Source organism: Artemia franciscana, chromosome 2 (assembly GCF_032884065.1).
Source record: "Artemia franciscana chromosome 2, ASM3288406v1, whole genome shotgun sequence".
In the NCBI taxonomy this organism is placed as follows: domain Eukaryota; kingdom Metazoa; phylum Arthropoda; class Branchiopoda; order Anostraca; family Artemiidae; genus Artemia; species Artemia franciscana.
In genome coordinates this window covers 24,423,322-24,450,625 of record NC_088864.1, presented here as the reverse complement: position 1 = coordinate 24,450,625, position 27,304 = coordinate 24,423,322, and the positions used below count along the sequence as shown (strand labels likewise).

Genomic DNA, 27,304 nt, shown 5'->3' with positions numbered 1-27,304 from the left:
AGTGTGAAAACTTTTAGATTGACCAGACACATAACATATTTGGCATCTTTTTCTGGCATAAATTGAAATTTTCTCCTGCCTCTCCCGGCTTTTTTCTCCCACGCTACCCATAAGTTTCAGATCTGTTCTACGGGACACTCCTGAGGTATCGCACATAGTGTATTTTGATTGAAGACATCCCCTTCCCCAAGCCAAAAATATAAAGTGGACCAGCCCCCTCCCTCCCTTCCCCCCAACACTCTAAGAAGGTTTCAACTTGATGCCCAAAATGCTCCCAAGATATTGTAGATACGCCATTTTAATAACATGGTAACACTTAGTGTCTTTTGATTTATTTTATCACATGTGAGTAGATTATTGGACCTTATAGTATAGGTGGCAATTCAACTCATGTTTAATCACAATTGACCTGTAACAGTGACTATAGAAATCAACTTCCAAGAAATCAGAAGTTATAATATGCACATTGACTATTTAACGCAAAGTGGGGCTAAAAAATAGAGGTAAACAATGGGCGCCATCATTATCAGAAAAATATCTGAATAAATTTTATCAGAACGGCATTGTAAAAAAAAAAGTACCGTCTATGCTTTTGTAATTGGATGACGTTAATCAGTCTTGATGAAGAAAAAACACACCAGCATATACTGCCCTCTTCATGTCCTAGTTGCAATGCCTCAATCGAAAGCCCAGGGGCTACATGACTATATCCTTGGCTCCACCAGCCCTTGTCAAGGTAAACATTGACTCAGCCAGATTCACCTACGATATTCTTTAGATTTTCACGAGCCTCTTCATTTGGAAACATTAGTTTCTTCAGTTATTATTATTTTTTCCCTTGGAAAATACAAAGTATTATTTTTTGGATTTATTTAACTTTATTACAGAAACGTTCTGGCAGGCAAATTGGAAAAAAAGTGTTTTTTTATTCAACATTTCGTACATCCTGTTTCAAATGCGAACATGTTGCACAAGTTAAATGTTTGTTTTTAGTTTTTGTTTTTTCGTGTACAACTTTTAAGTGGCATTTAGGGGGAAAAAAGCAAATGACGTTAGGCCCTGCGTTTTACTGAAAATAAAGCGAAACAGAAAGTAAAATATATTCCTTCACGTACAAAACTACAAAAATAACTAAAAGAAAAAAATAATATGTCGAATATAATAACCGTTCATTCAATTAACTGCAGCCGGTTTTCAGCTATTCCGCTGGAGCAGTCATACTTTCATTCAAGTGTTTGCCAAGCTCCTTTTTAACACCATTGCCCAGGTCCTTGTGAACTTTTGTAAAATGCTCAACCATTTTCTTCTGCAAAAAAAGTACAAATCCATGATAAATAAAAGCAGCAACAACTGTAAATAGGAGCAGCTTCAGCAGAGAAATGATTCCCCAGGTAAAGATGGCCTTAGATTAAAAACATGTCATAAAAATGATGAACAGCTTTATTATTAAAATGGAAATGTGTAAAAAAAAGTCAAGTGCACAAAGAGTAACTAGGTGGCCCCTCTTCCAAGGAATTATATTAGTTGGGGATAGGCTAGTTGAAAAAAAATTAATTTTTTAGTCTCTCTAAGTTTGAGATCCGGTTAGGTTAGGTTAGGTCTGAGTATTCTTTAGTCTTTAGAGCCAATCGGGAAATTCCCATCCGTGGTTTTCTGAATCTGAATTTGAATTATTTTAGACCCTTTTATGGGTATATTTTACCCTATGGGTAAATTTTATGGGTATATTAAACCTATGGGTTTATATTTTACCCTTTTTTTGACATTTTAAAGGAATTATATTAGTTGGGGTTAGGCTAGTTGAAAAAAATTAATTTTTTAGTCTTTCTGAGTTTGAGATCCGGTTAGGTTAGGTCTGAGTATTCTTTAGTCTTTAGGGCCAATCGGGAAATTCCCATCCGTGGTTTTCTGAATCTGAATTTAAATTATTTTATACCCTTTTATGGCTGTTTTTGGCCTCAGATTTTGGGTAAAATTTGCAGTACCAGCCCACAACTAGTTTTTATGGCACTTGCTATTTACCAGGTGACATAGCGATCACAGTTTCTGTCCGTCAGTCTGTCTGTCTGTCTGTCGGTCCCGGTTTTGCTAGTTCGGAACTTCCAGATAAGCTAGAAAGATGAAAGTTGAAAGGCGTATCAGGGACCGGACCAGATAAAAATTAGAAAAAGTCGCTTACCGAATTCGAACATCTGGTCGGAGCAAGCGAAAGAGATAGCTGAGAAGAATTTTATTTGCCGATAAAGCAAATGATTGTTCTTGTTAGGTGTGACTTGCTGGTCTAGTGGTATGATTCTCGCTTAGGGTGCAAGAAGTTCGGGCTCGGATCTCGGGCTACCCCATTTTTTACATGAAGAAGATCCGAAACTAGATACGCGATCAATATAGCGAGTGCTAAAAGTTGCCAGGCGTTTGAGGGACCGGACCAGATTAAGTTAGAAATAGTCGCTTCCGCGATTTGACCATCGGGGGGGGGGAGAACAGTTAATTCGGCAAAAATTAGAAAAAATGAGGTAATTTTAACTTACAAACAGGTGATTGGATCTTAATGAAATTTGATATTTAGAAGGACCTTGCGCCTCAAAGCCCTTAATTTGAATCCCGACCGGATCCGGTGACGTTGGGGAGAGTTGGAGGCGGAAACTGGAAATCTTGGAAAACACTTAGAGTGGAGGGATCGGGATGAAACTTGGTGGGAAGAATAAGCACAAGTCCTAAATACCTGATTGATATAACTGGACCAGATCCGATATCTTTAGGGGAGCTGAAGGGGGGATTTTCAGTGCTTTGGCAAGTTAAGTGCTTCCGGATGTGCTAGGGCGATGAAAATTGGTAGGCGTTTCAGGAACCTGCACAAATTGACTTGATAACAGTCCTTTGACATTACCATCTGGGGGGGGGGGGGCTGGAGGGAGGGGAAATCGTGAAAATTGAGGAATGTTTGTCTCACGAATGGGTGATTGGATCTTAATGAAACTTGATATATATAGAAAGCTGTCATGTCTCAGATGTTGCATTTTAAATTCGGATCAGATCCAGGGACATTGGGGGGTGGAGGGGGAAAAGGAAATCTTGGAAACCAGAATTCTTGGAAAACGCTTAGAGTGCAGAGATCGAGATGAAACTTAATGAGAAGAATATTCACAAGTTCTGGATACGTTATTGCCATAACAGGACCAGATCCGATCTCTTTGGGGGAGTTGGGGGAGATTTCTAGGGCTTTGGCGAGTTCGAGAATAAGCACAAGTTCTAGGTACGTGATTGACATAACCGGACCGGATCCAATCTCTAGTTACAAGTGTCATATGAGCTCATAGCTCTTGTTTTCTATATTTGGCTCCTTTTTCGACTGTGATAGTTAAAAGTGCAACATTTGCCATTTTGTCTAAAATCAGTTTTGTACATGAGAAAGGTTAACTAAGCGCGAAGAATTGAATGGTGCAGTCAGAATTGTCCTATCTTGTACCGTTACGAAGATAAAGAGACATAAGCCTCTAAGTGGCATGTTTTTTTTTCAGAATTTGTTGCAATTAAGAATGACAGAAAAGGATTATCTCATTGAGCTATAACATGGGGACCTGGCATTTGTCTCCTTTTTTTTAAGGAAAAAGGAGATATACGCCATAAAATCGAATGATTTTGAATTCGGAATATTTGAATTTGAGCTATACCAATGAAAAGAGCATAAAAGGTTGGTTTGGAACATATTTTCTTTATCCGCATTAGCATCATCGTTCAGAGTGACCATATACAACACACTTTGTTCTGTATTTTGGGCTCTCCTGAGAAGTAACAGAAATGACATATGTCGCACTTTTAATTATCACAACTGTCTTGGGTTGGGGACTTGCGAAAGTTTAAAACGTGCCCAGGAAAACCTATATTTACTTCCTGGTATCTTATCCTCCGACTGAAAATATGTACTCCCCATAGCTACGGAAGCAATACTTGAAAGTATCAAACCAATCAGGGAAAAAGGCTTGAGGTCTTTTTTGGGGTTACGATTTTGAGGGGGCCTGTGCCTGTAAACGAAAACTTTCCTTTTGCACTTGAGTCCACTTGGCCATGGCATACACTGATTTAAATTTCAACGTGTTCAGATAAAAAAAAAAGGTCTGTTTGCCCTTTTTCGGGCCTAAAATCATTCAAACCAATATTTTTTACTTTTTTTCTGACTTGAGGTCCCTGTGGCTCCAGGCCTTTTAGATATATTATATAACTCTCTCTTGTGCATTGGGGTCTTCTTGACCCTTGTGCGTAAGAATTTGAGTTTTGAGACGATCAGAAAATTTTTTTGCTCTTTTTGTGCTTAATTTTTGGAGGGCTGTCTCTGACTACGGATAACAAGCTTTTTGACCATCTCAATTTCCCATAGCACCCATTTCCTTATCAACAAAATGTTTGGTTCCCTTAGCCTGAGCAGCTAATATTAGAAGTCTAAAGCCATTTGGAAAAAAGGTATTGTTAAAATTTTACGTCGCATATTTAGGGGCCCTTGTGCCAACTAAAGAAATATCTCTAGCCCTTTGGTTCCCCCAAGGGAAAACCAATTTTTTCTTTTCTTTTTATAGAGTACAAAGATTTAAATAAATAAAATCAAGCTAATAAGGAAGAGAATTTAGCCGTCTTTGGGCCCACTTTGTTTTTTTTTTTGGGGGGGGGATAGAAACAAGCTGTTTTCCTACATAAGCTTCCCCTTCGGCCAAAGAAATAGGTTTTAAGTTTAATATTGTTCAGATAACAATTTGACCTTTGTAGACCCCGTTTTCGGGCAACCCAGCATATTTTTTGATATTTTTTTCTTTATTTCGATCTCTTTAGCCCAAAAACTCAAATAAATCGATAGAACAAGCGGTTTCCTGGTCTTTTTCTATGTCCTATTACAGGGAGATCTCAACAAGGTCACATATTAAGTTGCTCTTGGCCCAAAGACCTAGTAATATTACCTAATAATGCCCCGAGATTTTTGAACTAATTAAACGACAAGTTGTATAACCTAGTTTACTCAAATTGTTCATGAGAATAGCTAAGACATAGCAGAGGCAGCCAATTCTTATTAAAGGGGGTTTGAGCTTTATGAAATTAAATAAAAAAAACTAGTTTTTTTAACTGAAAGTAAGGAGCGACATTAAAACTTAAAACGAACAAAAATTACTCCGTATATGAAATGGGTTGCCACCTCTTCAACGCCTCGCTCTTTACACTAAAGTTTTAAATTGCTTTAAAAAGTAGAATTGTCGCAAAGAGTCAAACTTTAGCGTAAAGAGCGAGGGATTGCGGAGGTGACAACCCATTTCATATACGGAGTAATTTTTGTTCGTTTTAAGTTTTAATGTCGCTCCTTACTTTCAGTTAAAAAAAAATAGTTTTTTTATTTAATTTCTGAACGTTTTTGAATTAATACATGCTTGATTTTGGCTCTCCGCAAATAAATTATTAAAATGAAATTTGCATATTAATTCTTTTTTTTTTGGCTAAATGGCTTTCTCTTAGTTTTGATCAAACGATTTTGAGAAATAAGGTGTGGAGAAGGAGGCCTAGTTTCCCTCCAATTTTTTGATAACTTAAAAAGGTGACTAGAACTTTTAATTTTTAACGAACATTTTTATTAGTAAGAAATATACGTAACTTAAGAATTAAACTTACGTAACAAACTTTTATATTTTTATTTTCTTATAATGTATATGAGGGGGTTGGTCCCATCGATAATACCTCGCTCTTTGCACTAAATCTTACGTTTTGTCCCATTCTTTAAGAATGACCCCTAAATCAGAAAGGCCGTAGAATAAATATTTGAAATTACTAAAAATACTTTAGCATAAAGAGCGAGGTATTTATCTCCTCCTAAATACCCCGCTCTTTATGCTAAAGTATTTTTAGAGCCCCTCATATGCGTAATAATCTCTGTTCGTTTTCAGTTTTAATGCTACTCCTTACTTTCAATTGAATAAAAACTTTTTCATGTTTATTTTTTCATTGTTTTTTTATAGTAATGCTAGAAAATCCTGCAGCCTTTCCATTGAATTTCTCTTCCTCCATGACATACCCCTCGAAGAAAAGATCCTCCCATATAAACCCCTCCCCTCAACCCCACCCCCAAGCCAAAAAATCCACCTGAAAACGTCTGTACACTTCCCAATAACCATTACTGTATGTAAACACTGGTCAAAGTTTGTAACTTGCAGCCCCTCCCCCAGGGACTGTGGGGGAGTAAGTCATCCCCAAAGACATGAATTTTATGGTTTTCGACTATGCAGAACAAAATGGCTTTCTCAAAATTTTGATCCGTTGAATTTGAGAAAAAATGAGCGTGGAAGCGGGCCTAGGTGCCCTCCAATTTTTTTGGTCACTTAAAACGAGCACTAGAACTTTTCATTCCGATTAGAATGAGCCCTCTTGTGACATTCTAGGACCACTCGGTCGATATGATGACCACTGGAAAAAAAAAAAAAAAAAAAAAAAAAAAACACGCACCCGTCACCTGTCTTCTGGCAAAAAATACGAAATTCTACATTTTTGTAGATAGGAGCTTGAAATTTTTGCTATAGGGTTCTCTGATACGCTGAATGCGATGGTGTGATTTTCGTTAAGATTCTATGACTTTTAGGGGGTGTTTCCCCCTATTTTCCAAAATAAGGCTGATTTTCTCAGGCTCGTAACTTTTGATGACAAAGTCTAAATTTGATGAAACATATATTTAAAATATAATTTGATGTATCTTTTAGCATCAAAATTCTGTTTTTTAGAGTTTCGTTTACTATTGAGCCGGGTTGCTCCTTACTACAGTTCGTTACCACGAACTGTTTGATAATACTAACAAGGTAAGTGAATCAGCTCACCTGTCAATCTTTTCGTTGTTCAACGTCACCTTTTCATCTTCACTTATTCCTAGCCTTAGTGACTTAGCCTTCTTAACATTAATTTGCAAACCTGCTCTAGCCCCCTGAACTCGCAAAACCTCTAAAACCTCATTCATTTTGCTCACACTTTCATCTAGGATGGTTAAATTATCAGCATAATCTAAGTCCAGGAAAGTTATAAAGGGGGATAGAACACAACCCTGGTTAACTCCTGATTTAATAGAAAACCAGCTGCTAACCTCATTTCCTACCAGGAGTATCATTTTCCTACTAGCAGTGTTATTCTCGTACATAGCATTAACCACTTTAATATATTTCTCTGGTATACCATATAAGGATAAGACCGTTGCTAAAGCTCTTTTATCAATAAAATCGAACGCTTGCTCATAATTTATGAAACTGAGGACCAAAGGTGTTTGAAAACTAAGGCACTTCTCAATTATTAACCTAAGAGTGAAAATTTTGTCGACACATCTTCTACTTTTTCTAAAACCGCACTGTTCTTCTCTTAAAACTTTGTTCGCATCATCTCTCAGTCCAAAAAGTATCATATTATTAAGTAATTTTCTACCTAGAGAGACCAGACTAATACCTCGATAATTACGACACTCACTCTTATCACTTTTCTTATACAGTGGTTTGATTAAGGTTTTCTTAAAATCGTTAGGTATTTTCTCTTTTTCAAAAATAATGTTCAAAATTTTCAGTAACTTATTTCTAACCTTAGAGCCTCCATATTTAAAAAACTCATTTAGCACACTATCAGCACCTGGAGCCTTATTATTTTTTAATTCTTTTAGTACTATCGCTAAGTCTTCCTCACAAAACCAATCTTCCTTCACATCCAAGGTATCACAAATTGTCTCATTTTTCTCTATATCTTTTCCTGCAAACGTGTCTCAGTTTAGCACATTCTCAAAATGTTCCGCCAGTCTTTAACTCTTTACTTATCACTTATTGTGGCCCCGTTACTATCTTTAACTGGGACAAGTCCAGATTGACTACTCCCTCTGAACTTATTAAATACGAGTACAATATTTTACTATTATGCCGTCTAGCTGCATCTTCCAGATCCTCGGCAATTTTATCCATAGCCTCCCCTTCACATCCCCTTAGTTCATATTTTAATGCTTTCTCCACTTTTTTTACATTCCTTTTATTTTCACACGATACATCACTCAGATAATTCTTGTACAAACCCCTTCTCCTCTCTATTAAACATAAAACTTTTTTACTGATATTCCTAGCTGCAGTCTTAACTTTCTTCCCTAAAACCATTAGCAACTTCGGGAATTGTTCTTCTAAAATTATTCAAACCATCTTCAACATTGTCAAATTTTAAACTCTCAACTTTAGTATTCAGCCGTTCTTGGAAAGTTTCTCTCAAATTCTCATCCTGGGGTCCACCCTCACCTTAACTTCACGGGAGGTAGTTACCCTTACGAAATTTCAGCTTTAAATTAACCCTAGACACTACTAGATGGCGGTCTTTAGTTTTAACATCAATAAGAGCACTCCTATATACCCTAGTATCTAGTATTGATCCTGCCAGTCTTCGGTTCACTATAACATAACAAATAAGGTTTGCTGTCCTACCATGACGTGAATACCATATCAACTTATGGGCCATTTTATGACCATATACCGTATTGGTTATTACTAGATTGTTATACCTACAAAATTGCAAAAGTCTGTAGCAATTACTGTTTTCTTTCCCTACACCTAATTTACCCAGGATAGGATACCATCTATCCCTATTTCTGCTGACCTGGGCGTTAAAATCTCCTAGTAAAAACACCATATTTCTACCTGGGATCCTGTCTATTTGCTTCTGTAGCTGTATGTAAAATTTATCTCCCCTTCAGTCGGTTCAACAGGTGATTACTAAAAATACTTTAGCATAAAGAGGGAGGTATTTAGGAGGAGAAAAACACCTCATATGCGTAATAATCTCTGTTCGTTTTAAGTTTTAATGCTACTCCTTACTTTAAAATGAAAAAAATTTTCATGTTTTTTTTTCATTGTTTTTTATATTAATGCTAGAAAATCCTGCGCCCTTTTTATTGAATTTCTCTTCCCCCATGACATATTCCTCCAAGGAAAGATCCTCCCACATAGCCCCCTTCCCTCACCCCCCCCCTCCCAAAAAAAAATGAAAACGTCTATACACTTCCCAATAACTATTACTGTATGTAAACACAGGTCAAAGTTTGTAACTCGCAGCCCCTCCCCCAGGGACTGTGGGGGAGTAAGTCATCCCCAAAGACATAGTTATTATGGTTTTCGACTATGCGGAACAAAATGGCTATCTCAAAATTTTGATTCGATGACTGGGAAAAAATGAGTGTGGGAGGGGGCCTAGGTGCCCTCCAATTTTTTTGGTCACTTAAAAAGGGCACTAGAACTTTTCAATTCCGTCAGAGTGAGCCATCTTTCGACATTCTAGGATCACTTGGTTGATACGATGACCCCTGGAAAAAAAAAAAAAATAAAAAAATAAACACGCACCCCTGATCTGTCTTCTGGCAAAAAATATAAAAAATTCCACATTTTTGTAGATAGGAGCTTGAAATGATCGCTAAAGGGTTCTCTGATACCTTGAATGCGATGGTGTGATTTTCGTTAAGATTCTGTGACTTTTAGGGGGTGTTTCTCCCTATTAAACGAAATAAGGCAAATTTTCTCAGGCTCGTAACTTTTGATGACAACGACTAAATTTGATGAAACTTATATATTTAAAATTAGTATTAAAAGCCAATTCTTTTGATGTATCTTTTAGCATCAAAATTCCGTTTTTTAGAGTTTCGTTTACTATTGAGCCGGGTCGCTCCTTACTACAGTTGGTTACCACGAACTGTTTGAAAACTCTCTTAAAGGAATTACTACTACTACTACTAGCACTACTAGGAATTCACCGCAGCACCAAGCCATATGAGGCCAACAAAGCTACGCACACTCCTCCATTCCAATCTGTTCTAAGCCTGCCTCTTTATACTCTATCAGGAAGTTTTCATTTCCATTAAGTATTTCTTTACAACACCCTTCTACCCAAACCACGGACATCCTGTTTTCTGTTTAGCTCTAGACGGTTGGCCAAAAAGGACAATTCTTGTCATTGTGTCATCCTTCATCCCTAGAAAATGCCCTAGCCATCTCAAACTTTCTCTCATTATAGCCCTAGAGAGTGGAATTGAACCATAGATTTTGTAGAGCCTACTGTTTGAAATAAAGTAAGTCAGCCGGGTGCCCAAAACAATCCGTAAGCAATTTTTCTTGAAAACATCTTGCAAATCTTCTTTCGTTTTTCGGAGCTTCCATTCTTTAGAACCATATTTGACCATTGTCATCACTTCGGCTTCCAATTTGCTTTCCTATTCTTCCAAACTTATTTAAACCTTGGAAAAACACCTTGAGCCTTTGCTCAATTACCAAGATAACTGAAGCTGTCCACTTGATTGATCTTTTCAATACCCAGCGTCACTTTTTCATCGTCACTTATTCCTAGCCTTAGCGACTTAGTCTTCTTAACATTAATGTTCAAACTTATTCTAGCATCCTGAGCTAGCAAAACATAAAACTTCACTCATTTGGCTCACACTTTCATCTTGGATGCTTAAGTCATAAGCATAAACTAAGTATAGATAGTTTTTCTTCTCCATTTGATTCCGTTATCTCTCATTGCTTTTCCTGTGCTCCTTAAGACAAACTTCATCAAAATAATCTTTATAACTGATGATAGAAGACAACTGATGACTGAAGACCTTAACCACAGCAGTGATATTTTCATATATTTCGTTCAATCACTTTAATGTACGTCTTGTATACCATAAAAAAGTAAGACCTTCGTTAAGGCTCTTCCATCAGCAGAATATAATGTTTGCTCACAATCAACAAGACTGGAGACTAATGATGTTTGATGACTCAGGCAGTTCTCGATTATTAACCTAAGATTAAAAATTTGGTCGCTTCCTAAAATCGCCTAATTCTTCTCTTAAATCTTTGTCTACAGCATCTCTAAGTCTAAAAAATATCATGCTGCTAAGCCCTTGCTACCTACAAAATCAAGCTGATGGCTCAATAATTACTACACTCACTCTTATAACCTTCCCTATACAGGGGTTTAATTGGGGTTTTCCTAAATTCGCTAAGCACTTTCCTAAAATAGTGTTCATGTATGTTATTCTAGGCCTGTTTTGGGGACTAAGCTTGATAGCTTTGCTAATAGAGTTAAATTTTAGTGATAGAATCACATGTAAATGATATTTCTCCTACAAATTTGTTGTGATAACTAAAGTTCATACAAGATGATGCTACAAAAAACCTAATTTTTTCTGATGGTCAAAGCAAAATTAAAACCCAAACAGACAGAACTGATCTCGCTTTAGAAATGGGCTCCTGAACCCCTCAGCTCATAATCCTTTAGCCCTCGGCAATTCACTCTTCATCAGTCACTCTGTGGTAATCAATAGTTTTGACAATGGGACTCTGTGAAAAACAAAGATTAATTCCAAAAACTTCTAAAATACGTTGGCTAATGAATACTAAATTACTTTTTATAGGCCAGTTTAATTAAATCCGCATTAAATTCTGATTAAGCACACTTTCTGCGCTCAATATCATAAGTGAGCTCTCCTATAGTTTCAATACTGACGCTCCTGATATCTTTTCACCAAACTCGAATCTATCATCATTTAGATGTCTCTATTTTTTTGATCCCCCCACTATTTATCTTGAGAAATCCAGAGGTTATGCCACGTGCAGCACCTTTATTTTTATTCGCATTTGTTTAGATAGCTAATGCTTGAACCAATCTAGATAAAACATCTTTTTAAAATGAAAAGCCACTACAAGAAAGCTCTTGAAACAGATGTCATATTACTTTATCAATCCATTTTCCCCTTTTTCTGTGAAAAAAAGAAAGCAGGTTCTTTCGTTAAAACACACTATGAAATACGCTCCATAATAGTTTGCAACCTTTATTATACCAATAGCTATCATGCTTGAAAAAAAAGATGGACCTAATTAAAATAACAGAACAATGGGGACTGTGGAATGAAGAAGAAAAGCTTCTATTAACTTTCAGTTTTTATTCGGGAGCCTTCTTCCGACATTCTAGGACTGTTGGGTCGATACGATAATCCATGGAAAAAAACAAATAAGCGCACATCTGTGATCATCCTTCTCAGAAAAATTGCAGAATTCTGTAGATAGGGGCTTGAAGCCTCTCCACATGAAACCACAAAATATAAAATAAGGGATGATAACACTTATGCAATTAATTTTGTTGTTTTTTAACGACCGAACATTTTTTCTTATTTTTCCGAGAAAAAGGAGAAAAATATATGGATAAAGTAATTAAATGTAATACCTTTTTAAGAGCTTTCCTGTAGTGGCTGTCCATTTTGAAAAGATGATTTACGGGGGGGGGGGGTCACTCAAGATAACAAGCACAAGGATACAAAACAAGATAGAGAAAGTTTAAATGGTTAAGAAAGTATGAAGTTTAAAGAAGATTAGTGTTTTACGAAAAGATATTAAGATTGCTAATATTCAGTATTGTTGGGTTGAATTTTGCGTAGGTTTGGGCTGGATTGAGTTTTGCCATATTAGGTCTTGTCATGTCTAACTGTGTGGAGTAAATAGCCCCGGATTGAGTTTCGCTGGGTTTAATCTGGTGTAGTTTGAAAATTCTCAATTTAGTTTTGCTGGTTCAATTTCGCTTGCACCCCATCAAAACTGGGACGCTTTTTTAAATAAATAAAAATAATTGTTCTGACATATTACGGCTTCCCTAGTAAGGCTGGACCTTGCAACCACAAATTTAATAAGTAACCTCGGCTAAGGAAAATAAAGCTCACTTGAATATTAGGCGACGAATGCTGAAGATGCTCGGCGATATTTGCAATCAAACGTACACGTGCTTTCTCGTCCAATACCTTTTCAAAGAACACTTGCGGCTGCTTATAATTGTCTTCCAAAGCTCCGACATCGTATCTAGAAAAGTATATTACATAAATCGCAATAAAAAGAGATTTTATCAACTTAAAAACCAGGAAGGTTTCAATTGAATTTTCTATCTTTTTGATTTCCTTTCTAACATTCCCTTATTAGAATGAAACTTCTAATTCTTATATTTAAAACAAAATATCAAAGGGTATTAAAAAGTTAAAAACATACATGGACGTGTCGATAGAGAGTTAGTAAATATTGGTAATGAACAATATGACAACACAATAAAACACCCCGATAGAGAGTATACCTCGTAAGGCTGGAGACTTTTTAGTTCAAAAATTCTGAAAAAAATAAATTTATCCGTTTCATTGAAATTTAGAGCAAGTTTACTAGCAAGGACAATTGAGACATCCCTAGTAACAGAGTGGGAAGACTGTTTCCAAGGGCTGTGGCAGAGCATAAGGACTAGTGATACCCTATTGCTAGATACCCTGTACGCCATCATTGGGCTGGAGGATATAAAGTGAAAGGTGAGGTTACTAAGAAAATGCCCCCAATCGAGGATATTCACATCTACTTTGTCATTATCAAACAACGCTGTTACACCCATTCATTAATCTTTGACGTCGCATCACCGGCGAATAATAATGCAGCACATTTGCTTTCTAATAGCCAGGAAGATCATTTGCAAAGATTATAAATCACAGGAAACGCAGAAAAGAATCCTGCAGAAAAACAATACTGAAAACACTTACCATATTAAAAAAGACCCAGTTTATGTCAAATATTGTTCTCCGAATAGAGGCATGGCTCAAATAATGAGACAATCTCTCAAAATTACTAATTAACAAATTTATTCAACAACCACAAATATTTTCATGTAATAGGATAATTTTACCCTACTCCGTCATCAGTGAAAATATAATTTTACCAGTGTACATTATTGTCCCCGAGGTATTCCTTAAATTTATTATTTAATTTTTGAATGTATCAAATTTGTTTATTCAAATAAACTTTTCATTGATCTACTTTATTGTACTGAAAAATGTCTAGCCTTTCCCATTCATATATACTGTTTAATTTGGAATTCATTTCAAAGCTCCCAAACAACAAACTGCTTAATAGAAAGTTTTTTTACTGGCTTTTACCGAGAATATGACTTATAGCTACTCTTTTATAGCAATCTAATGTTGTTTTCTTGCATTTCATAATCTTACTTTAAAAACATTGTGAAAAGAAAAAAAACATGTCTGATAGATTTCTAATAATAGTTTATCAATACAGGTATTTTTCAATGGAAAAGACATTAGATGCAATCGTAAAGTATTAATAGAGAAGAAATTTATGGGGTAAATAAATTAGTTCCCGACAAAGACAACCTATCTTATGGCCCTCTTAGCCAAAAGCGCAGAGTAATAATGAAAAGGCTATAAGAAACTCTGTCGTGGTTGTTTAGAACAGTTTGTCATGGGTCAATTGGACACGGGCCAAAGTGTTTAATGAACAGAGATAGGAAAGTCAAAAGAATAAAGATCCAAGGCTTTAGGAATATTTGATACTAAAAGGTAACTGTTAAGGTAAAATAGAATGCTGTACAAAACAATTAATTATAAGCATTCTAATATATAAACTTGAATTGAAATGACTATATTTTGTAAATTAATATTATCTTTTAAAGTTAGAACATGGCCCATAACACTTTAACAAAACTTACCAATAAGTAGGTGTAAACAAGTATACATTATTTGACTTTTTTAGACACTATCCACGCAAAAAAGTGATTTTCCTTGTTGTTCAATGTGTATGGCTGTATGTTTCCTATTTAGAATTTTCAACAATGGTAATTGCAATGCTGTGCTTTTCACTTCGATCCGATTCTAATTTCAAGGGGTTCCAGGTTCTTTCTCAGAATTCATGCGAACTTGTTTTCCAAATAACATTTCACTAAGAAGAATAATCAAAATAGAAGTTACCATGACTGAATCAACTAAAAATGGTTATTTGTTTTACAAGGCAGTTTTTTCAAGACATTTTGAAACTTTAAGCTATTATGGGGCGTGATTTGTTCTTTACAAGGTGGCAGCTGTCGCTGCAGCCATGACCCTTATTAAAGAGCTTATGAAAAAACATGATAATCTCAGTTTTAACTGAAAATTTTTTCATAGACTCAACCTTCATGATTTTTATTACTACCTATTCTTCTTTCAGTTGCCATTAGATCACAGAAATGCAGAGGGGGAAAGAATTTTTAAAATCTCAGGGGAGTAATTTTGTTGTCTTTTTGCGATATTTTTCCGTGAAATGTTTTTTTTTTTATTAAAATACCAAAGTAATTCTTATACGTAAAAATTAATTCTTATTCGCCTATAAATAGCAGAAGATTTGGCTAGCTAAAATTTGAAATTTATAAAAAAAAAACTGTAAACAGGAGTTGTTTTAACAGGTCAACGTAACTTTAAAGGCATAGTTTGGGGCATTTCTTTTATAATTCATAGGATTATATTTTTCCCGAACAAAGCATTTTGCCCTGAAACTGAGAATGCGATCCCGCATTTTCAACTATTAGGTCTTTTTTAGCCAGTGTTTTTTAATACTTCGGAAATCTGTGCTATATTGGTCTCCGTTGCCAAGGTTTTTCATAGAAAAAAATCGTGTGTATTTAATTTCAGGCATGTACTATATTACACTGTTACATAAATCTCGGTTTTGAAAGAAGTAAAATTCAAAAACACACTTTAAAATAGTACCGATGTCATAAGGCTTCCAACAATGCCAATAGGGGGTATAGTATTGGAGCTGCCAATCCTTCAAGAAGTTATTACGCGCACCCGGATCTTACGCAATATTATAGCATACCTGTAATGGTATAGTACACCTGTTTGTTACTTAATAGGGGCTTGTTTGTTTACTTATGCAAATGCTATCTTTGGCTGGTACGCAAAAGTGACTGTTTTTTCAAGATGCAGGTGTTTGTTATACAATAGGAGTAGTGTCATACGTTAGATTTATTCAGAATCACGCATTCTTGCGTACTTATTTCTTCAGTGCCCATGCAGAACCCCTGTTTGTAACTGAGGACGGCATATACGTAGATGTTACGTAATGGTAGGGCACATTTGACTGTTTCAAAATGACGGTGCATGCGTGAGATGTTACTTAATGCTTTAAGATTTTTTCTTCAATGCATTTTTTCACATTTCATTTTCTTCAAGATGTTTTCCCCAAGTAGTATTGTTTGTCAGACACCTGGACCAGCAATCTATTCTTAGTATTATGATTCGGGAAATAAATTCTAAAAGATACCTATTCCACGCACGGAGAATTGCCTGCACACTTTCTAGATATATTAAACTATTGATTAAATTTTTCCAATCCTTTCAACTCGAGAGAACACAAGTATCCCAATGCCCATGAAATCCCTGTGATACATATTATCATTCCTAAGAAATATTTTTAGATTTTTACTTGACACAAATTATGCTTCAAATCCACTGCGTTGCATTTTAAGCAAGACACCCTCTCATGATATATCATGTCAATTAATGCCACCTTGGCATAATGCGGTTGGCCCGTCACATCTCTGTGATGAATATTATCATTTCTATGACTTTTTGTAAGATGTTTTCTTGGTAAAAATTACGCTTTAAATCTATTGTGTTGTTTTTCACAAGCCAGCCCTCATAACAAACTATGTCGATTCAAACCACCATGGGAATATGTGGCTGGCCCCTCGACATCATTGCGATGCATATTACCATTCCTTAGGCATTTTTTAGATATTTTGATATAAATTATGCTTAAAATCAATTGTGTTTTCGCAAGCCATCCCCTCCTTGCATTTTAGATATATCTCTCAAGTTTTAACATCACTCCTTAACTTTAGCAAAACATTTAATCTATTGCAATATGTATCGTCATTAACTTTATATTTTCTTACTGTTTAAAAAGGACACAGAATATAAACTTTTCTTGAATGTGCCTTTCCCTATCATACCTAAGGCATTCTCAGATATTATCATTATAAAATATTTTCTGGCGATTCCAACCATGTGAAACTCAGTGGCTGCCACACGGCACCCTCTGGCGTGCACCATAACACCTCATGCATTATCCAGCAAAAATATCTGTTTACACTAGAATCATTTGTTTAAACTAAATGAAAAATCCCCAGTTCCGTTTCTTCTGATGATTCCTGGCAATTGACGCCAGTGTTACATAATATACCCACCTGATAAGCACCCTCTAGCACACATTATCACACCTGACATTTTAAACTTTTTTCCCACAAAAATTTGGCACGGGACCCTCTGGCGTGCATTATCACACATAAGCTATTTTTCAGGCATTTCCTCGCAAAATTATCCATTTACGCTAGAATCGATAGTTTAAGCTTAATGGCAAATCCTCAAGAGCATTTTTTCTGATAACTCCTGGCAATTGAAACCAACGTGGCACAATTTACACACCCAATGTCACCCTCTGGCACACATTATCACACCTAAGGCATGTTAAACCCTTTTCCCACAAAAATATGAGAGACAGCAACCTCTGGCACATATTATCACACCATAAGGCATTTTAAACCTTTTCCCGACAAAAAATGGCAAATGACACTCTGTGCAGTGTTTTATCAGACACAAGGCATTTTTTCAGGCATGTTCCAGCACAAATATCCGTTTACACTAGAATAAATATTTTAATCTTAATGAAACATCTCCAATACCGCTTCTTCTGATGACTCATGGCAATTAAAATCATTTGGCACAATGTACCCAGCCCATAACCACCCTCTGGCGCACATCATCACACCTAAAGCATTTTAAACCCATGTCCCACGAAATGTGGTACATGGCATCCTCTGACATATATTATCACACCTAAGGCATTTTCAACCTTTTCCCCACAAAAACATGGCACACGGTACCCTCTGGCGTGCATTATCTTACATTTTTGTTATTTTTTATTTTTCGGCATTTTTATTTTACAGTTATTTTTCAGACGTTTTCCTAAAAGATATTCGTTTGCACTAGAATCTTTATTTTAAACTTAATGAAATATCCCCCATGCCGTTTCTTCTGATGACTCCTGGCAATTGAGAACAGTATGGCACAATGTATATACTTAATGGCACGCTCTGGCGTAAATTATCACACCTAAGGCATTTTCAAATTTTTTTTCCCACAAAAAAGCTTATAAACTAAATTGACCATTTTTTTTATTTGAACAGTGGGACCTTGCGTTTTCATTGTTAGATTATTAGTTTCCTTGACATTTCACACCCCTTTCTCCTTATTTCCAGTTATTTTGTAAAAAAATTCCCCCTTTTTAGGTAAAAGTAAAAAAAAATTTAAACATTTTCTTGAGTAACTTTTTTCCTTATTTGCACTACATGTAGAATACATTCATCCCCCACTGATGCCCCGATTATATAGTTCCAATTCCATCAGTTCCGCTCCGAGTTCCACCGATTCCACGATTATATGCGGCTATATCCGAGGTAATCAATGGTTGGGCATCGACAATAGCCAGTTTATTATACGTTTTCGAACAGTATTAATTGTACATGGGAAGGAAAAACACAAATCTTATTTTAAAAGATGAAGATTAAATATTTCAAGAGATGCGTTCATGATAAAATTTTCGTAGCATTGAATACTGACAAACACAAGTATTTGAACTATAGAACAAGCGTCAATGAGAATCTTATTGGAAATGTATGCGTGCGTTATCATGGCAGTGAGGAGTTGGATTTCTTCGTATTGTCCGAGATTTTCCATCGTTGAAATGTTAGATATACCAGAGTAAAATTTCAAGAGATGATACTGCTTAAAGATAATGCCAGCCTGAAACTAATAGTTGATGACGAGGGCCAACGTCTTCCAAGCGGTAGTGGTAACAAGTTACCAGTTGATACATTATATCAGCATCTTGCCGGTATTGCCATTCAATCAATCGTAAAAGAAAGAAGAAAAGCATGCTAATCTACCTATATGATAAGCAATATTTTATCTATGTGTCGTAACTGTTACCTATGTAAAAATAATGTTGTATTAAACAGTAAAATTGAGGATATAATAAAAGGGGCATTGGAAGGTAACACTGTCAATGAAATTAAAGACAACTCAATGAAAAGCAAAGCATCGCTGAACGTTAGGAGTATCATTGGTCGTTTACCAACAGATACCATCATTGAAGAGAATAATAGCAATAACGAAAAAGACAAGATGAGACACTTCATTTGAAATAATTCACCATTACTATCGGTGAATGTGCTAAAATAAAATTCCAGTGATGATAGCATAAGATAATGCAAGTATTAAAAGAATAGTTGACAACGAGAGTCAAAGCGCGGATAACATATTACCTATTCGTAAATCCTATGGCCATCTTTGGTGCATTAAGCATTCAACGCCAGGTAAACAGAAGACGGGTGTAACGATGCACTAATGTCAAAATCATATTTTGTCTCAGTGCCGGAACTGTTACTTGTGTAAAAATAAGTTGGTAATAGACAGTGATATCTCTGACAAAATAAAAAGGGCATTTAGAAAATAATATTACCAAGGAAATTAAAGACAATTCAAAAAAAACAAAGCATCGATGAATGTTACAAGTAACATTGACAGTTTACCATCAGCTTTAACTATATCAACCTCATTATGGGTATACCATGTCCAAGTCTAATATGAACCTGTTAATAACCCCTTAAAATTTTCAAAAGCTAGTATGGTTTCTCAGGGTACATTCCTTGATTTACGCTCCTGTTTTGGTGTGTAAGATCAAATTTTTTCTAAAAACAGGGTATTTGTACGACAAATACTTGATTTCAGTCTGAAATTTTTACCAATCTCACAATCTATTGTCCTAATTTTCCCCCTCAAAGTGTAACATTCACTTGACAAAATCATTTGCTAATAACTTGTCAAAATTACAAGAATTATTTCATGTTATCTATGACAAAGTTATTACCAGCGTACCATGTCAAATTATAATATGAATCTGTTATTAACCCCATCAGATTTCAAAATCGAGGAGGGTTTCTCAGGGCCCATTCCTGGATTCTACCTCCTTTCTAACATGTAACATCAACATTTGCTTAAAATAGGCCAATTGCAAGATTAATCATTGATTTAAGTTTAAAATTTATTTTCAATTTAACACCTATTGTCCTATGGTTTCCTTCCAAAAATATTCACGTGATAAAGCTATTTGCTAATAGCCTGTGAAATTTACAAAGAAATCATATCAAAGTTTCTAGGGTCAATCTCAATACCAGCATACCATGTCCAATTCTTATATGAACAGTAGAAGAATCCCTTCAATTCTTAAGATCAATGAAGGTCTCTAAGGGTACATTCCTAGATTTAAGTCCTTTAAGAGCATGTAACATTAAATATTTCCTTAAAACAGGCCAGTTGCAAGACTAATCCTTGATTTAATTCTGAAATTTTTGCTAATTTAACAATCTACTGTCTATGTACCCCTTCGAAAAATATTCACTTGATGGAACCATTTGCTAATAACCTCTCAAATTTACGTAGAAATCACTTTAAATTGTCTATGTCAACCTCATACCCCGCAGACCATATCCTCTAATATGGACATGCTCAGGGTACATTCGCTGACTCAAACTTGTTTCTAGTACGTAACATCAAACACTTCCTTCAAAAAAACCAAACGCATGGACATCCTTGATTTAAGTCTGCCCTCTTTACCAATTTAACAACCTATTGGCCTATAATCCTCCCTTGAAAACAAAAATATTCATTTTACAGAATAACTTGCTAATAACCTATCAAATTTACATAGAAATAATTTCAACTGCCTACGTCAACCTCATTACTAGTATAACATGTCCAATTTTAATATGTATCTGTTAATAACACCTTTAAAGTTCGAAATTGAAGGTTTCTCAGTGTATATTCCACGATTCAAGGTTCTTTCTAGTATGTAACATTTAATGTTTGCTTTAAAAATGTTGGTTGCATGACAAATCCTTGATTTAACCGTGCAATTTTTCTCAATTTAAACTCTCAGTGTTCTATAGCCCCCTTCAAATGATACACGACACGACTGACAAAACCATTTGTTAATAAATCATTTCAACTGTCAATGCCTAAAATAATGGAGACATAAGAAAGTAATGTATTAAAATATTTTTACTGAAACAATGGCATGTAGAATATCAGCATTAAAAATAAATAAAAAAATTAATGTAGAGAATCCATTCCATAAATCACTTCATTATGTGTTCTCTTGAGATGTCATTCATTCCATTTTTGAATAATACAGAAGTTTTAACATGGCTTCAGGTTCTACCTCATAACACATTTCATCATTGTTATTATTTGATTCATTATTCGTATCTGTTGTTAAACTTTCGATGGTAGTAGTAATGTTCACCGATACTTTGCTTTTGGTTGAATCGTCTTTAATTTCCTTGTTGATATTATTTGCCAATGGCCATTTTATTTAGTCAGATATTTCACTGTTTACTATAACATTACTTTTACACAGGTAGTAGCTCTGGCACTGCGATAAAATATGATTCATGACATTATTGCAGCGGTATATTCGACTTTTGTTTACCTCCCGTTGAATGCTAATACCTGAAAGATGGTAATAGGATTTATCAAAAGGCAACTTGTTACCCGCGCTGTGAGAAGGAAGTTAACCGTCGTTGTCAACATTACTTTTAGATTTGTATTATTTTTAAACACTCATCTCTGAAAATTTTATTCTAGTATATCCACCGGTAGTAACGTTGAATTTTTTCGGTTTTCCAACGAAATTTAATCTCTCATTATCATGAGAACGCTCGCATAAGTTTCCAATGGTATCTTCATGGTGCTTGTTTTGTGATTCAATTATTTGTCCTTGAAAGCATTTAATGCTAAAACAGCTCTATCATTTGCACATACTTTCTTGAAGTATTTCATCTTTTATTTATCATTTTTGCTATTATTCTGTGCAATGACGGTATCTGCTGGTAAACGACTAGTGATAGTTTTAACGTTCAACGATGCTTTGCTTTTCATTGAATTGTCTTAAATATCCTTGGCAGTGTTATCTGCAAATGACTGTTTTTATTTTTTCCCCGATTTCACTGTCTATTACAACATTTTTTTAGGTGGGTAACAGATCCAACACATGACAAGATATGGCTTATGAAACTGGTAGGCAAGTATGCTTGTTGTTCTTTCTTCCAGATTCCGTTGAATGGTAATACCAGAAAGATGCTGATATGAATTATCAACAGGTAAAATATTATCACTACCACTAGCAAAAAGTTGGCCCTCATTATCAACTATTAGTTTCAGGGTTGCATTATCTTTAAGTACTATCATCTCTGGAAATTTTCCTCTGGTACATCCACCATTTTGACGAAGAAAATTCTTGGGCATTCCAAAAGTATTTATCTCCTCACTCTCATGACAACGCACACATACATTTCCAGTAGGATCCCCATTAATGCTAATTTCATTAGTTCAAAATTTTCGCACACTTTCAAAAAAAAGGATCGCACACTTTCTTCAAATATTTCATCTTTACATTTCAAAATAAGATGTGAGTGCTTATCCTTAAAATTTACAAGTAATACGGCTCAAAAACGTTCAATAAATTAGTTATTTTCGATGACCAACAATATATGACCACGGAGGCAGCCACATTAATAATCCTGGAATCAGCAGAACTCGGACCAGAATTGATGGAATTGGAACTCTGGAATCGGGGGCAGGAATGGGGGATGAATTCATTCAACATGTTGAGTAAGGAAAAGGCTTATTCAAGAAAATATTGTTAACTCTTAAGTCCTTTTTAACAATAAAGGGGAATTGTTTACAAAATCACTAGAAATAGGTGAAGAGGGCGGGAAATGTCAAAGAACATCAGAATCTAACAATAAAATTGCAAGTTCCCGCTGTTCAAATAAAAACAATGGTCAATTTTAGATTATGAGCATTTTTGTGCGACAAAAGTTGAAAACGCCTTAAGTGTGATAAAATACGCCAGAGGGCCCCATCAGATAGGTAAACTGTGCCATGCTGGCCTCAATTTCCAGCAGACATCAGAAAAAAACACTATTGGGGATTTTTCATTCAGATTAAAGGGTTGAAACTATTGTAGACGGATATTTTTGCAGGGAAATGGCTGAAAAATACCTTATGTATCATAATTCACGCCAGAGGGTGCTCTGTGCCAAATTTTCGTAGGAAAATGTTGAAAATGCCTTGGGTTCGACAATATGTGCCAGAGGATGCCATCTAGTATTTACATTGCGTCACACTGGCCTCAAATACTAGGATTCATCCGAAGAAACACTATTGGGGGTTTTCATCAAGTTTAAACATTCGATTCTAGTTCAAACGGAATAGTTTTGCAAGAAAATGCCTGAAAAGGCCTTAAGTTTAATAATTTAGGCTAGAGGGTGCTGTGTGCCATATTTTTGTGAGAAAAAAGGATGAAAATGCCATAAGTGCGATAATGTGCACAAGAGATTGGGTGGGTATATTGTGTCCCGCTGGCCTCAATTACTAGGAGTCACCGGAAGAAACGCTGTTGGGGATTTTTCATTAAGTTTAAACGATCGATTCTAGTTTAAGCGGAACATTTGCAAACAAATGCCTGAAAAATGCTTAGGTGTGATAATATAAGCCAAAGGGTGCCGTGTGCCATATTTTTGTGGGTATAAGGCTTGAAATACTTTAGGGTGATAATGAATATCACTTTTAAATCACTATCACTTAAATCATTACGATTTTTAAAGTGATAATGTGCGCTAACGGGTGCCATCAGGCGGGTGCATTATGCCATGTTGGTTTCAATAGCCAAAAGTCATCAGAAGAAATGCTATTTGTGATTTTTCTTTAAGTTTAAACAACTGATTACAGTGTGAAGAAGTAAATTTTCAGGAAAATGCCTGAAAAACTCTTTAGGGGTTATAAGGCACGCCTTTTTAAACCATTAGGAAATATAAAATTAAAGAAAAAATATATTACAGTACATGGAACGTTTTGCTAAGGATAAGGAGCGATGTTAAAACTTAAGAGCCATATTTAAAATGCAAGGAGGGGATGGCTCGTAAAAACACAATTCAATAGATTTAAAGAATGATTTATATCAAGAAAGTATCTTAATATGTCTTAGGAGTGATAATATGTATCACAGTGATCTCATGGGTCAGCCACATATTGCCATGGTGTATTATGAGGACGTGGCTTCCGAAAGACAACTCAATAGATTTAAAGCATAACTTTAATCAAGAAAATATTTGAAAAATGTCTTTAAAATGATCATATTTATCACAGGGATGTCACAGGCCAGCCACATATTGCCACAGTGACATGAATTGGCATGGAGTATCACAAGGGGGTGGCTTGCTTAAAAAACAATGCAAGGATTTTAAAGCATAGTTTATTTTTTGTCAGGAAAATATCTTAAAAAATTCCATAATATTGAAAATATGTATCACAGGGAAAAACACGTGATTTTTCCCTGTGATTGGCTGAAAGATTGGTCTTTCAGCCAAGACAATTGGTCTTGGCTGAAAGAAACGTATCATTTTCATTAAAACCTCTCATAAATATTTCTTAATATGGCTTAAATTTACCTCTAACAAAAACCTTCCCCCTCCCCCTGGAATCACTTGCTAGGGTCCCCGGCTTTCTTCAATTCACGCCCTATTTCCTTACATTTTATCCTTTATAAGCTTTTTCATGTTTTATTTTTCCACTTGTTGAGTTTTGACCGCTTTTCTCTGTGATTTTATAATTTTATAATAATATTTTTATTAATAAAATGCTTATGTTCAATAAAGTTTGTGTCTTACAAAGCATTGTCTAGGTCATTAGAAAATTAATGCAATTTAGCGAGCAGGTGCGATCAATAGATCAAAAGTCAATAGCATTGGGATTCTTGCGTGCTGTCGAGTGGAAAGGATGGAAAGATCTACTCAATTGCTTAAGCGATCTAGAAAGTGTGCAGAGAATTCTACTTGTGTGGAATAGCTTATTTCGTAGAATCTAATTCTGAAATCATAACATTAGGTAAAGATCACTGGTTCAGGTATTTAACGTACAGTACCATAGGGGTAAATCTCTTCCAATTCCTAAAGCGGACAGAAATCTTTCAATTATAAAGGTTCCATGAGAAAAAAAGAACAATCTTGAAGAAAATAAAATCTTGAAAAGAATGTATTGAAGAAAAAATCTCTTAAATTATTACGTAGCGTCCCATGTGGTAGCGTCTACGCCGCCATCAAGTAGCATCTGTCTGTGCCGTTCTCAGTTGCAAATGGGGTTCCCCAAGGGGCCGGAAGAAATAAGTTACACGAGAATGCGTCATTCTCAACAAATTTAGCTTGTCACACAGCTCCTATTACGTAACAAACACCTGGTTCGTGTAGAAAACACTTCCTATTGCACAACCAAAGAAACAATTGCATAAGTAAACAAACAAGTCCCTATTATGTAACAAACAGATGTACTATACCATTACAGGTGTATTATAGCTTTTCGTAAGACCCAGATGAACGTAATAGCGCCTTGAGGGATTGTTAGTTCCAATAGTAGATCCCCTACGGGCTTTGTTGGAAGCCTTATGGCCTCACTACTGAATATCACATTTTTTGAATCAGCATATTAAAACTCTTTCAAAAGTATCTAAAAGGAACAGCATCGAACAACATTACAAGGGGAATTATATGTCTCAAGAGTTCAAGAAAACTGGGAAAATGTACCCCTTTTTGAAATGTTCCTAGGTGAAACACTATACTTTTCCTTTACTCTGCCACATGCCAAACTGCAGTCACTCAGTCTAATAGTGGTAGTTAATCATCATTCACTTTTCAATGTCTATTAAAAGTATGTTGGAAGGACTATTGAAGCAATGTTTCGCAAGTATTCCAGCTTCCCTGAGGTAGCTTCAGACATAAAAAAAAATACTCATCTGATCTTGTTAGGCCTTACATATGAATTAAAGTCACATACAATATAAGATCAAAGACGAATTACCTGTCTATCATTCCGGAAATTTCGATAGGTAGTTCTCTATATTTTGGATCAGGGTTAGGCCCACCAAAACTGTTTGGATGATAAATTGGCTTTCCTGTGTCATCATATTTGAACGACATTTCTCCACCATGATGATAGTTGGACACATGCCCTCTATAAGGACAGTTCACGGGCAGTTGCATAAAATTTACACCGACTCGATGACGTCCTGACTCTCGATATATTTGCATACGTCCCTAGAAGTAAATAAGTTCCAAAAAACTCTCAGTTTATTAGTAAATGCTAAAACAAATCAACTAAAGCCAAACGGTCTACCAATTTTACCAATCCATTATTGTAATTTTATTGAAATTAATGATATTCTAAATTTAAAAGCATGGATTATTGTATTCTGAATTTTTTGGGATTTGAAATAGAAACCAAAACAATAGAAAGCATAACTTACAGAAGCCAACGCTGCAGCCTATTTAAACTAGTTAGAAAGCTTAACTACGTATATTATAAATAATATCAAGCTTAAAAAAGAGCAAGTGTACTAGATTAGTTATATGCATGGACATCAAGCGTGACATAAGGAAAGAATTTAAAACTAAGCGTGAAAAAAGCAGGGACAACAAAACTGGACTATTCTTAGAAATCTATTCTTAGACTATTAATTGTTATTAGATTATTTTTGAACACTCTAGATTATTCTTAGATTATTCTTGTGTTTAGTACTAGACATCATAACACAAATCTCACTTCAAGAAAAAGGGTTTTATGACGTAAATATAACATCAAACGAGGTGTTTTTACGTGGGTAAATTGCTAATTGTTCACTTACAATGAAAGAAGAAATTATATAGGTAAAGTTAAAAATAAATAAATTCTACGTTCAAGTTCAGTGTGTGGACGCATATTAAAATTGTCTTTCATTTAATTTGCGACTTACTTTTTCCTCTACCTACATGAATTCGTGATCCAGGCTCAGTGGATAATAATTGGAGTGCCGGATATGGTTTTCCAGCTCTTTGCTGAGTACTGGAATCAATATCCCATCAGCTGCTTAGGCTTGCTGAAGCACCGTAACAGCAATAATTTCTAAAATGTCACAATTTTTTGCCAAACTCAGTACTACTGCTGCTGATCATAAATCACAAATAGCCGGTGCTTTACTTTTACAAAGATGTTATTTTGCTTGTCGTATTTGTCAATTATGCATACCTCATTACTTATTAGAAAGCATGGATATATATTCGAAAATATTTCCTGATTCTAGGTGAACAGAAAGTCTACCGATTAATTCTTTAGATATTTAATAAGATACAATCTTTCAGTGACAGATTCCGAGCCAAGAAAAGAAATGTCAAACAATCTTTAGGAAAACAGTGTTTATACTAATGGTAATGTTTCCAATCAACTTTTAGTAGACTAATATTAAAAGAAAATGTACGCTAAGCTTGACAACGTGCATTTATTTCTTCTTCCTTTAAGAGACGG

General features: G+C 35.3%; 1 protein-coding gene across 1 annotated transcript in view; it reads right to left on the bottom strand.

The window, feature by feature from the left end:
* Positions 1-1,114: 1,114 nt before the first annotated feature.
* Positions 1,115-27,304, bottom strand: part of LOC136039193 (catalase-like) — an 81,343-nt gene continuing 55,153 nt past the window's right edge. Inside the window, exons 8-10 of the mRNA XM_065722718.1 lie at positions 25,826-26,061; positions 12,719-12,854; positions 1,115-1,306 (exon numbers count right to left, since the gene is read on the bottom strand). Of these exons, the coding sequence (XP_065578790.1) occupies positions 1,199-1,306; positions 12,719-12,854; positions 25,826-26,061 (480 nt within the window). The 3' untranslated portion in view covers positions 1,115-1,198. The remainder of the gene's footprint in view (positions 1,307-12,718; positions 12,855-25,825; positions 26,062-27,304) is intronic.